Raw genomic sequence first — 14,706 nt, forward strand, 5'->3', positions numbered from 1 at the left:
TACAAAACTAACAGCATAATGGTGTATACGACCTTCAGTTTGCACCTTTTAGCATTTAACAAAAGCATATTTACCTTAATGCAAAAGCAGAAAGGCTGCAAATTAACTCTTGCCTTCATGCTGCATAAGTTTAATCCACTATAGAGCCTTACTATTTTCATGCCTGAAGCCCTAAAACTGCATAACACCTATTTGAATCATATCTTCTATCTAACCATGAAATTCTGTGCTTTTAGATACAGTACCACTTGGGCTAGTTTTACAGGATCTGATGGAAATTAAATGCAGTAAAATGAAAAATGAGGTAATTTACTTGCTTTTCAAAAGCTTGGTAGAAAGGTGAATATTCTCAGCTATGATTTCAGCCCATATAATTAGTGGTAAAATACGAATCCTCATGGCCAGACATGTAAGCAAAGAAAGCGGTTTTTATCTAAACTCCATCATCTCTCAGTGAAACACTGTTTCATGCGAATTTTTCTAGTAATTAATTTTTTAAGTTTTTACATTACTTTTTAAAGAGACACTGAAGAACCACTATACTGTTCTTTGGAGCAGATATTCTGATTTTCAAATCCACCTTTCAGCATAGATCATAATCTGCTACTAAAATCCTGGACTTTGGAGATACTTCAAGAACTTTTTCATAAAAATACTATTCTGTTCATTTTAAAATAAAATTATTTTTGTGAAAGTTTCACAAAGCACTTCCCAAAATCTTTTTATCTCACCTACCCATAGTAGTAAAACTTCTATTTCACCCTCTTTAGATTATTAAAGAATTGCAAAAATATTTGAGCAGTCTAAACAAAAAGCTACAAAAAAAAATACCTTTCTTACCACAATATTCACTCATAATGATCATCATAACTCTGTAACCTGAAAGTTACAGAAAGAGAATCTTATTTCAAAAAATTTGTACATCTTCATCACATGCAAAAAGTCAGCTATGGAAACAACAGCATTAAACTAGAGTCTACAGAAATACAAGATTTTAAATCTTTCACAAATGTCAAGCCAAGGCAAGAATGAGCTTGTCCTTCACAGGTACAGTTTAAATCTCCATTCCAGAAAAGATCATTTTTTATTCCAAACCACTCTAATAAAAAGACAATAAATGAGATCACTTAAGTATGTTAAAATACAAACCCATGGAGGGCGCTAACTGTGGCTTAGCTACAGGAATCATTCCATCCCGATGCACATCTCATTTGATTCACATTTCAATATTCAACTACATGTAAAAAAATCATTAAATTTAACACAAAGGCAGTAGAGTAGATGGTCAAGACACATACGGGTGAAGAATGAGAAGCTAGTTGTTGACAGCAGTGTAAAAAGCTTTGCTCTAAGAATGTGAGCAGTGTGAGTCTAATCAGGCCAAGTACCAGCTTCACTCTGAAATAAGACCTGGGTGCATGACGGCCTCTCTCATCCTTCCTTCTCTCTTCACTTCTTCTTCCCCTATCCTCACCCTGTTCCTATAAGAAAGAAATGCAGATAGGAATACTAGATCGGAAATATAGCACATACCAACCCATTAATCAAACTGGAAGATTCAGGGTCAAGGACCCAGGGGGAACAAACCATATTACATCACATCTTCACCATAGACCTTTAAGTCACTTCTAGTATAGCCAAGGGGTTTTTTTAGAACTCAAAAAATTAAAATTTTATTCTTCATTCTAGCTTTGCAGCTGGCCTATCATTTCAGAATATGAATCAGAGAAGTTCATAAGAATTTTCTGTAAAACCAGTTTCAGTTTTTGTTTGCTATAAGCAGACATAAGTCAAAGTTCATGATTAGAATCCATCTTTTTCTGCTTGCAAGGAGCCTGGTGATGGGTTCCGGTAATGGGGGTACCATGGAGTAGTGAAGAAGACAGAACACGAAGAAATTAGTCATTAACTGTGTTGGAATTTAAGGAAAGCCTATACGTATTTATAAGTTGATAATATTGGCCAGAAGATGGCTAAGCAGGTGAATATATTGTTCTATTATTAAAAATGTGATAACATTTCTTCAAAATACTTTAAAGCAGTGTCTGTTAGGAGAAGCCAAACATTGGTTTATGTCTTTGCCTTTTCTACTCTTGGAAAAAAAAGGACTAGTGTTTTCAAAACGGACTGCATGAAAGCTATCCCTTCATGTTTCCAGAATGCTTCAGTATAGCTCCCAACTTCTTTAATCTAAATTTTCCCTTCCTATTGACTAGCTTCCCCTTGCCATCTGTCCTGAACATGAAGTAAAATTAGAAAATGTTGGTTAGAATAGACATGAAAGGGATTCATCTTGCCAGACGTTACCTGTGTAGGAGTTCCAGGCTCCCTCTGTACTCAGTACAGCTATATGTACATAGAGAGAAATCCATCCTGTGTATTTTAAATACAAAGTTTGGAAAGTAATGCTGTCCAGGTGTACTTAGGCAAATTTGTTCAATGTAGATTAACACTGTAAAATACTATTGATTAATATTAAGTCTTAAAAGATTGCTCCTATCCCAACAGGTTATATCAGCTTAATGACTTCTACAGCACAGATGCAATAGAGGAGTATTTTACGCCTAATTCTTCCCTCCATACTGGATGCAATTATGTTTTCTAGAATAAACTACGATCAATATCCTGCCTTTCGTCTTAACAAAAAAATTAAATTCTCATCTGGTTTCAGTGTAATCCAAAACAGTCATTCACTCTATGCTCTATTTTTATGCGTATATTTGTTTTCTTTAATTAATTTAATGACATGCAATGTCAGTAAACTAAAAATATCTACAAGAATCAGATGGATACCCTTATGCGTATTATGTATACATATAATACTGCAAAAGAGGAAAAAAGGCATACCTGGAAATACACCAGAAATATGAAGAGTAAGAACCTATGTAACATTTAGGGAAGAGCCTTTAGAATTACATTCATTACTCACTTGCATGAAGATCAACATTCTTTAGAACATGTCCTGTATTCCTACTGAACTTAAACATTCAAATTTAGGAATTTCTGTATACTTCAAAGATTCTGAGTTCCAAAGAACCACAGAGTTGCAAAAAACCCTCAATCTTCTGCACAGATTGTCATCATCCCACTTGGTAAATTTTCCCCAATTTACACCTTCTTGAAATCCATACAAGCAAAGTTTTGGAGAGTCAGTATATATGCAAAATAGCAGATTTTGGAATGCAAGCGGTGGCTTGGATTTTTCTCTATTTTTTCATAAGCATTTATATCAGGAGATAGTCTGGATTTCATGTCTAATATTTTATATTCATAGGAGTCTAGAAACAGTAGCTTTATAGTAGCGGAAAGGAAAGAGATTCTGAAGTCCTACAAGGCAATTCAGAAACTCTGTATCAGACATCCTAAATGGCAAGCAACACTTCAGAATTTAAAATAAGAGTATTTTTCAGCATCAATAAAGTTGATATGGCTCTTAAATTTATATGGTTTGTGTTTACTCTTCAGCTTGTTGCCTTTTTTTTTTCCCTCTGAAAAATTGAATCTTTCTATCTGATAGTAATTCCATAGTCAAGTATCTTGATGATATGGGGTTACAATGGTTTTATTCACTTGAGGTACTAGCATTCATGCTTTGCTACTACTGACCCATACTCAAAATTTATGTCAATAACATTTTAATTCAATTTCTTTGTATGTTTCATGGATACATACATGAATGAACTATACAATTTATAATCACTTTTAAACCAACCTGGAAATCTTCAGCATGAAAGACTTGAAACTGAGGACTGTATCAGACAGTGCTCAATTAACAATGTTTTGAACAAGAAGTATTTTACAAATTGAACATTGTACTTTTTTTTTATTTATACCTTGAGCTATATAAATTTGTTGCATATGTCCCATTTTACTATTATTTGTTTCCTTATCTAATCTCGAAACCTTATCTAATTAACTGATGTCAATACTTTGTAGTCAGATCTATTATTTGAAAACTATGTGGGGCACATTTAGGGGTTTGGGGTTTTTAATTATTCAAATAATTTAAATAAGATTAACACAGAGGATCAAATAAGAAGACCTACATATGAGACTGAATCAAAATCCAATTTCAACACAAATGGATATTTGCAGGGTTTTTTTTTCTTATATTGGCACCATTTTGAATACTAATATTACCCCAACAGCTGAACAAAGTTGCACTGGAATTACTAGGCTATAATCTCACATTGGTTGGAAAGGTAGAAAGCAGGTCCACCATCCTGCAGGACTTAGACAAACTGAAGCACTGGAACAGACAGAACCTTATAAAATTCAACAAGAATAAATGCCAAGTTGCTGCCTAGGGTGAAGAAAAGCCCCTGGAGCAACAGCATCTGGAGACAGAGCAACCAAGGAACAGCACAGCAAGAAAGGTTCTGATGTGGTGATCTTCATGTGAGCCTGCAGGAAGCCCAGCAGCAAAGGTAGGCAACCGCCTGTGGCTGCATGAAAAAGGGAATGGGCCTTAGATCTAGGGAAGGGACTGTTCCCTTCTATGTAGTGGGTTTCTGTGGGTAGGTTTTTTTTTTGGGGGGGGGGGGCTAGAGGGGTGGCTTCTGTTAGAAGTTGCCAGAAGCTTCCTCTGTCTGGTGTAACCAATGCCAGCCGGCTCCAGGACGGACTTCCTGCTGCTGGCCAAGACCAAGCCAATCAAGACTCGTAGTAATGCCTCTGTGATAACATATTTAAGAACAGAAGCCATTGCATAGAAAGAATTCCAGCCAGGGAAGAGAGGAGTAAGAACATGGGAACAACAGTGCAGACACCAAAGTCAGTGCAGAGGGAGGGGCAAGAGGTACTCCAGGTGCTGGAGGTGAGGCCCCTGCAGCCCGTGGTGCAGACCATGGTGGAGCAGCTGTGCCTCTGCAGCCCATGGAGGAGCATCAGGGTGCAGAAACCCACCTGCAGCCCATCAAGAAGCCCATGCTGGAGAAGGTGGATATCCAAAGGAGGCTGTGACCCTGTAGGAGGCCCAAGATGGAGCAGGGTCCTGCCAGGGACCTGAAGCCCATGGAGAGAGGAGCTCACACTACAGGAGGTTTTTCCTGGGTAGGACTTGTGGTCCCTGGGGGGGACCCATGCTGGTACTGCTCATTCGTATTGGACTGCGCTCCATGGAGAAGTGACCCACGGAACAGCAGTTTGGGAAGAACTGCCCAAGGGATGGACTCATGCCAGAGAGGTCCATCAAGGACTGTCTCCCGTGGGAGGGACCCCACAGGAGCAGGGGAAGGACTCCTCTCCCAGAGCAGCATAGCAGAAACAACAACTGACTATAACCCCCATTTCCTGTCCCCCTGCACTACCGGGGGTGGGGGAGGAGGGAGAACATGGAAGGAAGGAGGGGTTGGGGGAAGGTGTTTTTAAGATTATTTTACTTCTCACTCTTTTGCTCTGATCCTGTTTGTAATAAATTTAATTAATATCCCCACTTTGAGATTTTGCCTGTGATGGTGATCAGTAAGTGACCTCTCTCAGCTCTTATCTCAACTCATCAATCCTTAGCTGGTTTTTTTCTCCTCTGTCCAGTTGCAGAGGGGAGTGAGAGAGCTACTGTAGTGAATACCTGGCATCCAGCCAGGGTCAACTCACTACAACCTGTTAGACTATATCCAGACACTGTGTTCAGTTTGGGGTCCTCTAACATAAGAAAGACATGGACCAGCTGGAGGTGCCTCACAGAGGATCACCAAGGCAGTGAGGGGTGCTGCATTTGGCCCGTGAGGAGAAGCTGGGGGAGCAAGGCTGGGTCAGCCTGGAGAAGAGGCAGCTGCAGGGGCACTTAGCAATGTGCCAAGCACCTGCAAGGGGTGACTGAGAAGCTGAAGCTGTGCTCCTTGTGATGGTGTGTGGCAGGACAGTGAAAGAAAACTGGTACAAGTTAAAACAAGAGAGGAGAAATATTTTCCCCACAGAGAAGACCAGGCAGGGGAGCAGGTTGCCCTAAGAGGGTGTGCTGTTTCTATGCAGCCCATAGCTGATGCTGCTTTGAGCCCAAGATAGGATAAAAGATCTCCTAATGTCCATTCCAACCTGAATCTTTCAATGATTTATCTTTGATCCTATGATAAGATACTACTTCCATAAGCCTATCCCACAATATTAAAGTGATATATGTCTGGAGGATCAGTGCTTCCCATGGAGCCAAATGAAACACTGGATCGTTGAAACTACATTTTAAATGCCCTTTTTCAAAATCTTACAGGACACATGTACATTTCACAGAATTTAAAAGATAAAATCACAATAAAATATTAATACCTGAATCACATAGCCTTATTTTAAGATGAGTGAGATTATGAGTATTTAAGTCCCATCATTCTTTACTTGAAACTAATTTGCTAATCCAAAAGACTTCACAGCAATAAGAGAAGAAAAAAGTAATACTTGTATCTCCACAGGCCAAACAATTCAAAGTTAAGCTTTACTTAGAAGACTTAGGAACATTTTAAGCTCCATGAAAAGTTCCCAGTGCAGATAAATCATAGATTCATAGAATCAGACAGGTTGGAAAGGACCTCTGAGATCATCAAGTCCAACTCTTGATCCACTACCACCACAGTTGCTAGACCATGGCACTAAGTGCCACGTCCAGCCTCATCTTAAAAACCTCCAGGGACGGAGAATCCACCACTTCCCTGGGCAGCCCATTCCAATGCCTGAAACCATGTTTAAATTTGGAAAAGTAAATATCCTCTTACTTTAGGGCTCAAAATACTACTTTTGTCCCTTTTTCCTAAAAATAGAAAAGGTAAATCCACATTCAATTACATTTCCACTTACACTGTTTCTTGACCTTGAATAAAATGAAAACAAACATTAAAAAAACCCAAACCACCCTTAACTCAGGAAATATTCTTAAAATGGTGTGCACCGCACTATCTCAGGAATACCTATTGCCATGCAGTTTGAATCAAGCTATGCAAGTATTTAAAATAAGCAGCATTCACTGTATTCAACTGCCACAGATGTCAATGTAATGTTTGTTTGAGAGCAGTTGGATCAGTTAGATCAACACTGACACCTTAAAATATGGCACTGATTGCTGGTGGATAGCCCAGAGAAAACTGTCATTCTTCTTAAGAAAACCAGATTAGAACCTAATAATTAAAGATGAATACATACTGAACTACCTTTCTTGCTCTGTTGAGTGAACAGTTGAAATTTGTTTATAGCTTTGCCCTTTCTAGCATAATATTAAACAGGATGTTAAAATCTAGATCACATTTGTGAAATGCAGTTCCCTAAGTCTGATAACTAGAGATTTTCACATGTAATTGCATTTGAAATTTAGAGTTAAAATGAGCTATTAAGAAAAACCCTTATATTTTTCTTACATATGTAAAGAAATCAAAATAAAGATAAAAACAAATTAAACCTATTTCTCATTAAACCTAAGAGATCCAGATTTTTAAAGATAGAGATTTTCTGAAGAAAAAGTTGTGAAAGGCTAAAACTTGCTCATGTGTTAATGCATGTTTTTTGAGAGTGCTTTATCAAGTGCTGTATTTGCACTTATTTTAAAAGAAGAAATCTGTTATCATGTCAAGTCTTAATATTTAAACCATGACCAGTTAGTCTTTCTTATTGATCAGAAGAATAGTTGGAAGTGAGATTGAGATAACTTTGGTATCATGATCATTAAAACTTTACTCAGGAGTTCACTGAATCTTCCTCAGTTACTTTGAACAGCCCCGAATTCTACCTTCTGGAGCTGCACAGTTGATCAGAAAGCTCACAGGTGAATTGTGTTCAGGTGTTTGGATACCACATTGCTCAACCAAAGTCTCCATCATCAAAATTCATACCCAAAATGCAGGGTTGGTTTTATTCTGATCAGAATAAGCCTTAGAAGAGCAACAGCATATTTGTGGCACAGAGTGGTGTTAATAGCAAGAAAATAGGAGAAAAAGTCACTAAATTATCAGAAATTAAAAGGACAACAGCTATCTAAACACATAATTCAGTAGAGACATTTATATGGCTTTACAAGTCCCAATGTTTTTTTAAAACAGTTATTTTCAATAAATTGCGTAAATGGGATACACAGACGGTGACATTTGTCCTCCCACGTCCATGAATGACAGTTCGTATGGGAAGCACTGTTTCACAGTCTTTATGTCCAAATGCACTCAAGCGTGGATAAATAGGATATCCTACTGAAAATATTTTTGCTGTGAATACCCCCCAAAACTAATTCTATGACAAAACCAAATTTTTTCCTAAGCTATTATCAGAAACCAATATTTTTTGACACTTCCAAATTATTGTTACTCTCAGAGAAGACAGAGAATATTAGTTCCTCTCTGCAGATGGCATATGAAGGGAGAGCAGTGATAGAAAAACACAAAACCTGAAAATATGCACAGTGCCCTCAGGATCATGCCCAGCTGACCGTAGAGCTGTACTCTAAATTAGGATTTTAGGCTCATACCTGGTCCTCTGGGCAGACTGATTTCTTCATGTATCAAGTAATCTCTCCCATATTCTTATCCCTTTACACAGAGTTATCCAATCCATTCTTCCCTTACCAATATATCCAGCACCATGACAGAGTCATAGTCAGTCAAAATTTACTTGAAATAAAATTAGAGTATTTCCCATAATACTCACTTTATTTTTTTTGTCAGATAGAAAAAACGAATCACAGATAAATGATGAACATATCACATTATGCATCATGGACACAGAGGGGTGATTGGTACTGAATTGCAATAAGATGAAGGAACATAACTTATTTTATGTTTGAAGTACCATGTATCTTTATAAGCTTATAAATGCCATTCTTACAGAGAAAATTAAAATCAAGCTGTCAAATTTATTAGCAAGTAGAAAAAAGATAATTAAGGCCGCTACAGCAATGAGAACTTGTTATGCTATGGAGCTGGAATAAAAATTTTCATTGGTAACAAAAAGACTTCTATGCATTGTTTTCATATTCCACAGGGTGGTCTGACCTAGTAGAATGCCATATTGCAACAAACTCAGACATATGTTAGTAAAAATTAAAACTGTCATGAAATGAAGCATCTAGATTAGCAGAGACATCTGCAATGGTATTTCTTTTATCTTATTCCTTGAGAAAAACAAAACCCTGTTAATTATTTTATAGTCTTAATTGATATTAAAATCATTACATTAACCTCTAGAAGTCATCCAGGCAACAAGACTGTAATGGCCTTATCCGACCATTTGCCAAGTGAAAGAGTTCTGTCCTACATTTGGGTGTTTCCTTTATGTTAAGCTCTTATTTATGTTTAATGTTTCTTTGATAACTAGACTAAAATCATAATAGACATATTATTTTTCCCTGCCTTCTGCTTACTCATATATGCTGCCTCTGAGCAATTATCTTCATATTATTAACGCATCTGATGTTTTCTACAGGATCAAGACTACAAAAAAAGTTGCACTTTTCTCCAGAGGCATAACAATCATTTGTTTGCTCTGATGTTTGCTTGTTCTGATGCTTACCCCTGACCACGTACAGCAAATATCCCACTGCTTTCTATCTCCTTTTCCAAACTCCACTGACTCACAATTCTTTCCATTTCTGCCACTTAAATATTTGCCTTTGTGTCCAGAGTGTAGGAAAACTAAAAGAATTTGAGAGGAGAACAGATATACTCACACTCATGTAAGTAATATGAAAACTGAAAGAGACTTGCATTTAACAGTGAGTAGCAAATTGAACAGGAATTTGAGATTGCCTAGCTTAACAAAGACAAATAGCTCTACAGTAAATGTGAAAAAATAAGAAGACTGTGCCTGGAATGTCATGTTCAGCTCTGCTTTCTGAATTACTAGAAGGATAATGAAATATTAGGGTACATCTAAGATTTTCTTTTTCAGGAGGAAAGATTAAAACACATAAATAGAGTATGGTGATGAAGTTTACAAGGTGGAAAAAGAGCATAATTTGACTGGACTAATTACAAAAATGCAAGAGCATCTTTAAATAAATTGCTATTCTGAGCTTGATCTTCCTAGGAGTCTCAATTTTCTTTTTGTCATAATCTATTTTTCTTTCCTTTTGAATTTGAATTATTCCAAATGAATCATCCAGTGGCAGTCATTCATTATCTGCCTTCAGATTTCTGGGGCTGGTTAAAAACTGAATCCCTAAGGGGCTGAGCTTGGAAGGCACCGCTGGGGATCACAAGAACTTTGGGGAGCACTAGTGACTGGTCTCCAGTGGGACTTTGTGCTGCTGGTCACAGCATTGATAGCTTCTGCCTTCTCCACATTCTTTGTCGGCATGTAATTTTCCTGATCAGTGAGGCTCACATGTCCCCTATTCTTCATTTTGCTGCTGATTTACAAGTAGAAGATCCTTTTATTTTCCCTACCACCATGTCTAACAGATTTAAAGGTAAAAAGATTTTCATGGTCTAAGTCTGTTACAATATCGTATATTCTAAGGGGCACGTGAATCTTTTTATTTCAGTGGAACACAATGAAAAAACGCTCACAAGGTCCAGAAACAGCAAGTTGAATTCCTAGCAACCAAGAAATCTTTTCTGATAGGCAATCTTGCTCTTCCTCTTGTGAGCACTGTTCAGACAGAAATGATTTTTACATGTGTTGATGGGTAATGTCTCTCTCTTATACCTTCATTTCTCCCCTTCCTTACTTTGTCTTGGCAAAGTACAGCTATCATACTCTACCCTATACTCCCTACTGAAGTTTGTTGTGGGAGTTGGGAGCTCACTGAAGTGTGCTATACAAGTTAAGGGCTTCTTAAGCCAGAGTTAAGACAATTATAGAATAAAGCATAAGAGTTCCTTGGCATGTGGACTGGTGTCTTTGTCCAGCCTGACAAGAATTTATAATGCACAGACCCCCAAATGGGTCATGACACCAGTCATGTCCAGCAGTCTGGGAGATAAGTGCACTCAGGTCCTAGAGCAGATAGGACTCTTGATCTAAGGAAAGAAGCAATTAGATGTTGTTCTGAAGTGGGAGCTTTCCCAGAAGGCTAGAGAGATTTTTGAAAGACTTCATGGTCATGCAGTCACGTGTTCCCCTAGCACAAAATTTCTTCTGATGAAGGCACTCCAGAGAGAAGTACATCAAGCTCGTAAGACCACAGTGTTTCCTGTACAGAAATTTGAGAGGGACAGAACACTACTAGCACAGGTTGCAATAAAGATATCTTAGCAAAAGTCAGTCAGCAGAGGGTCATCAATCATCTCCCGCCACACATGGTATCCGTGATTTTTTTCTGGTGGCTCAAAGGGTTTTGCAAGATGAGAGAGTAACAATGTGTGCCTATACTGGGAGAAGCGCTGCAGAGGACCCTCAATGGGTATGGGAAACTTACTGAGTCATCCTGGGCAAACAGGGAAGAAATGCAGAAAATTCACTTAAATGCTTTGAGACATCCTTCATAAATAAAAGTAAGCAAGATCAAAATCCTCAAGGGATATATGTAACACCTCCTAACGTCAGAAGAAGCCTCAAAAAATAGTGAATTTGGGCACATCTGACTGAAACAAATATTTTCTAACACAAATAGTGAAGGAGCTCATGATCTGCCTGCTCAATGATTGAGAGGCAGCCAGCAAAAGTGGGCTCATGTTCTTTCTTCTAATTAACATCCATTGCTATCTTCCTGAGACCACTACGGATTCAGTTCTCACATCTTTATTCACAATGTCTACAGCATTTCCCAGTAATCATTTCCACTAAAAGCATACATATAGAAGGCAATTTCAGAACATCTGTGTACTGTCATCAGTCTTCCCAAAGAAGAAACAGTAAACAGTCCTGAAGAGACTAGCCAGGCTTTACATCCTTGTTCCTTCAGTCAGTGCCACAGAAGCCTTAAGAACATTTCATTACAAAATTTAAATAGGAGAGACATTGTTAATGCTACATACGAGTTAAATCCCCAAATGACAAGTTAAACATCTGTGAAATAGGAACAGAACAATCCACAAGTTCATTATTGCTGTATCATAATCTTTTTTTGTGCAAGGGGTTGACTTCCAAGAAGTTTGTTAGCTATCACTATGTACTATATAAGACTACCTTTCTAAAACATGTCATCATATGACTGTGGGTTAAGACATATAAGTAGCACATACTCATAGCAAGAATTTTAGCAACAGCAGTTCAGAGCACTTCTCTTTTTAGGGTTACCATTGGATCAGCTCCAGACAACAGTGTATGATCACTCATATTAATAATACAGGTTTGAAGGCTTTGAGGTAAATAATATAGAGGAAGGCTGATAAAGCTGAGAAATTAAAACAATGTAAAGAAAAAAGAGGGAAAAAGATTGGTGTGAACTCAACAGTATCCTTTGCCCTAAATATGCTGAAAAATAAGCAAGGAGTTATGTTTTAGTTAAATCAACTACATTTTAAAATTGAACTTCATGGTTAGTACTCTGTTTGCTAGTTTCCATTTACAGCTTTCAACCACAGTCTCAAAAACTGGAGCTATTTGGAAAATATTAACCTGCTGTATGCATTAAGTACACCATGTGCCTTAAAAATTTACTGATGAATGATCTGCAAATAAAATCCCATTATTAAACAACAGCTATCAATTATTAATTAAACAATAATTAAGCAACAACTTGAGCTATTACTAGCTGCTCATCACACTTAGCAGCTGGTCAAAAGAACTGCTTTTAGATAAAAAGGTTTACTCACGGGATCATGAAATAAACATTGACTCAGTCTAAATTAGGACATTCCAGTTTTGCTTGATGATAGAACACCCACAAAAATGTGCAGATAAGAACATAAGTTTAAACCGTATTTAACAATAAAGCAATAATTTACTATTGATACAAAGCTGAAGATTGAGGGCGATCAAAGCAGGAATTTCTAAGGCTTTATTTCACCTGGAGTTACACTATGCTCTCACCACCTTCATGCATTCTATCAACATTACCTGAAAATAAGTAATCTGACCTCCACCTGCACTTCAGTCGCCAAAAACAAATTAGGAACACAAGTCTATTTTGTAGACCCTTTCTCCAAATTTTTCCCCTTAGAAGATTCATGGTTTGCCTAGAGAAAAACCCATCAGATTTAAGGTGAGGAGTTTAAAATTGTACCTGAAAAACTCCATGAAAGAGAAGCCATAACCATGCTGTTCAGCAATTCCTGCACAAACAACATTTGCAGATGCTCCAATCAGTGTTCCATTACCTGCAGTTCAGAAAACAAATACCAGTTTATAGTTGTGCTCTGTTTCTTACTCTTCCTCTGTTTATTCTGTGCTAAAGTCTTAAGATGCTAGAAATGAGAAATCAATTTCTGTTGTATAGACTTGGAAAGAAACTTACAGACAATATCTCTACATCCTATAAATAGCTTCATGCCTTGAAAAATAAACCTGGTATTAATCTCTGATTCTACATAAGCCAGAAAAATAGGGAAGGAACATAACACCAAAACAGTTGTCAAAATGACACCAGAGACTTGCATTCAAATAAACTTCTTGATTTTTAGTTTTGCATACAAGAAGGTACCATCAGATGAGTTGGAAAGAAAAGACGAGATAGTTTGAGGATGCTAAGAAAAATTGATGCCTTTTTTGTTTATACAAGTTTGACAATGATAAATTAGTGCCTTTTTTATAGACAAACTAACAAATTCCTGAGATTTGTTTGGGGGTTTTTTTACAAAAATTTAAAACAAAATAAGTGAGACAATGGAGGGGAATGGATCGGTTTAAATCTCTCTGCTAAGGCAAAAGAATCACAAACTTTGCTTACCTAATCACTATGGTGCTTTAATATATAATGGAACATAATTTCATTCAGTAAACTTCACCAAATTGTTTTATACAAGTCCCCATAAGAGAGGAACACACCAAAAAAAAATATAATTTGCCACGTTTACAATGTGCATCTATCCTGTTGGAAGAATGATACACCTCTCTTCTCCTAAGCCTTTTCCAGTAATTAATTTATTTCTGTGTTTCCTTTAAACTTTCAAGAATCTAACAATGTAGAGAAATCAGGTATTCAGAGCTCAGAAAGATTGACCCATTTTTCTATATCTTTGCTGTGAGTCATACCTCAAACTTAAGACATACTGCAGACTTGACTTCTACAAAGCAGATGGCTTCAGCAAATGTTTCTGATCTAAGGCACAACTCAGGAAGTGATAGTGACTCCTCCATTCTGTTGATTGAACAAAGGAGGTAACAATCTAGGAGCTTTTTTTTTTATATTGTGGCAAGTCACCTCTTTTGCCATACATCACTAGATTAACAATCCATTATTCTAAGCACAAGCCTTCCTTTGCTGCCGTTGGCATACAGTTACTCTTCTCACTTTGGTTCTGTTAAAAGTTTCAGCTCCATGGAAACTCTTCTGGTCTGACTTTGAGAGAAATAGATGCAATTAATGTCCCAGTTAATTGTTTTGACTTAGTAAATGCTTCAGGTCACTCAGAGATCAGTTTACCTAAGAGTATCTCAGAATAAATGCAGAAGTATTATTGCCCCAAGTATTTGCACATGGTACCCATACGGCCTTCTACACCTGAAAATGCACACAAAATGAGCAGTTGTCCAAAAATATTCTAAAGAAATAATAGAAAACTCTTAAATTCTAATAAAATGATGTGCTATAGTTCAGATATTTTTGATTTGTCATTCTAGGGACAAAGAAACAACTTTGAGAAAAAACCTAGACTCCCAAAAGTCACTCAGGACTTTATTATTATTATTATTATT

At 37.2% G+C, this 14,706-nt stretch overlaps 1 protein-coding gene across 2 annotated transcripts in view; it reads right to left on the minus strand.

The window, feature by feature from the left end:
* OCA2 (OCA2 melanosomal transmembrane protein) overlaps positions 1 to 14,706 on the minus strand; it is a 173,474-nt gene that overhangs the window by 29,238 nt on the left and 129,530 nt on the right. For both annotated transcript variants that reach the window (XM_027646668.1, XM_027646676.1), the window contains one exon: positions 13,076 to 13,169. In XM_027646668.1, the coding sequence (XP_027502469.1) occupies positions 13,076 to 13,169 (94 nt within the window). The remainder of the gene's footprint in view (positions 1 to 13,075; positions 13,170 to 14,706) is intronic.

This window comes from Corapipo altera, unplaced genomic scaffold, assembly GCF_003945725.1.
Source record: "Corapipo altera isolate COAL_440 unplaced genomic scaffold, ASM394572v1 0, whole genome shotgun sequence".
In the NCBI taxonomy this organism is placed as follows: domain Eukaryota; kingdom Metazoa; phylum Chordata; class Aves; order Passeriformes; family Pipridae; genus Corapipo; species Corapipo altera.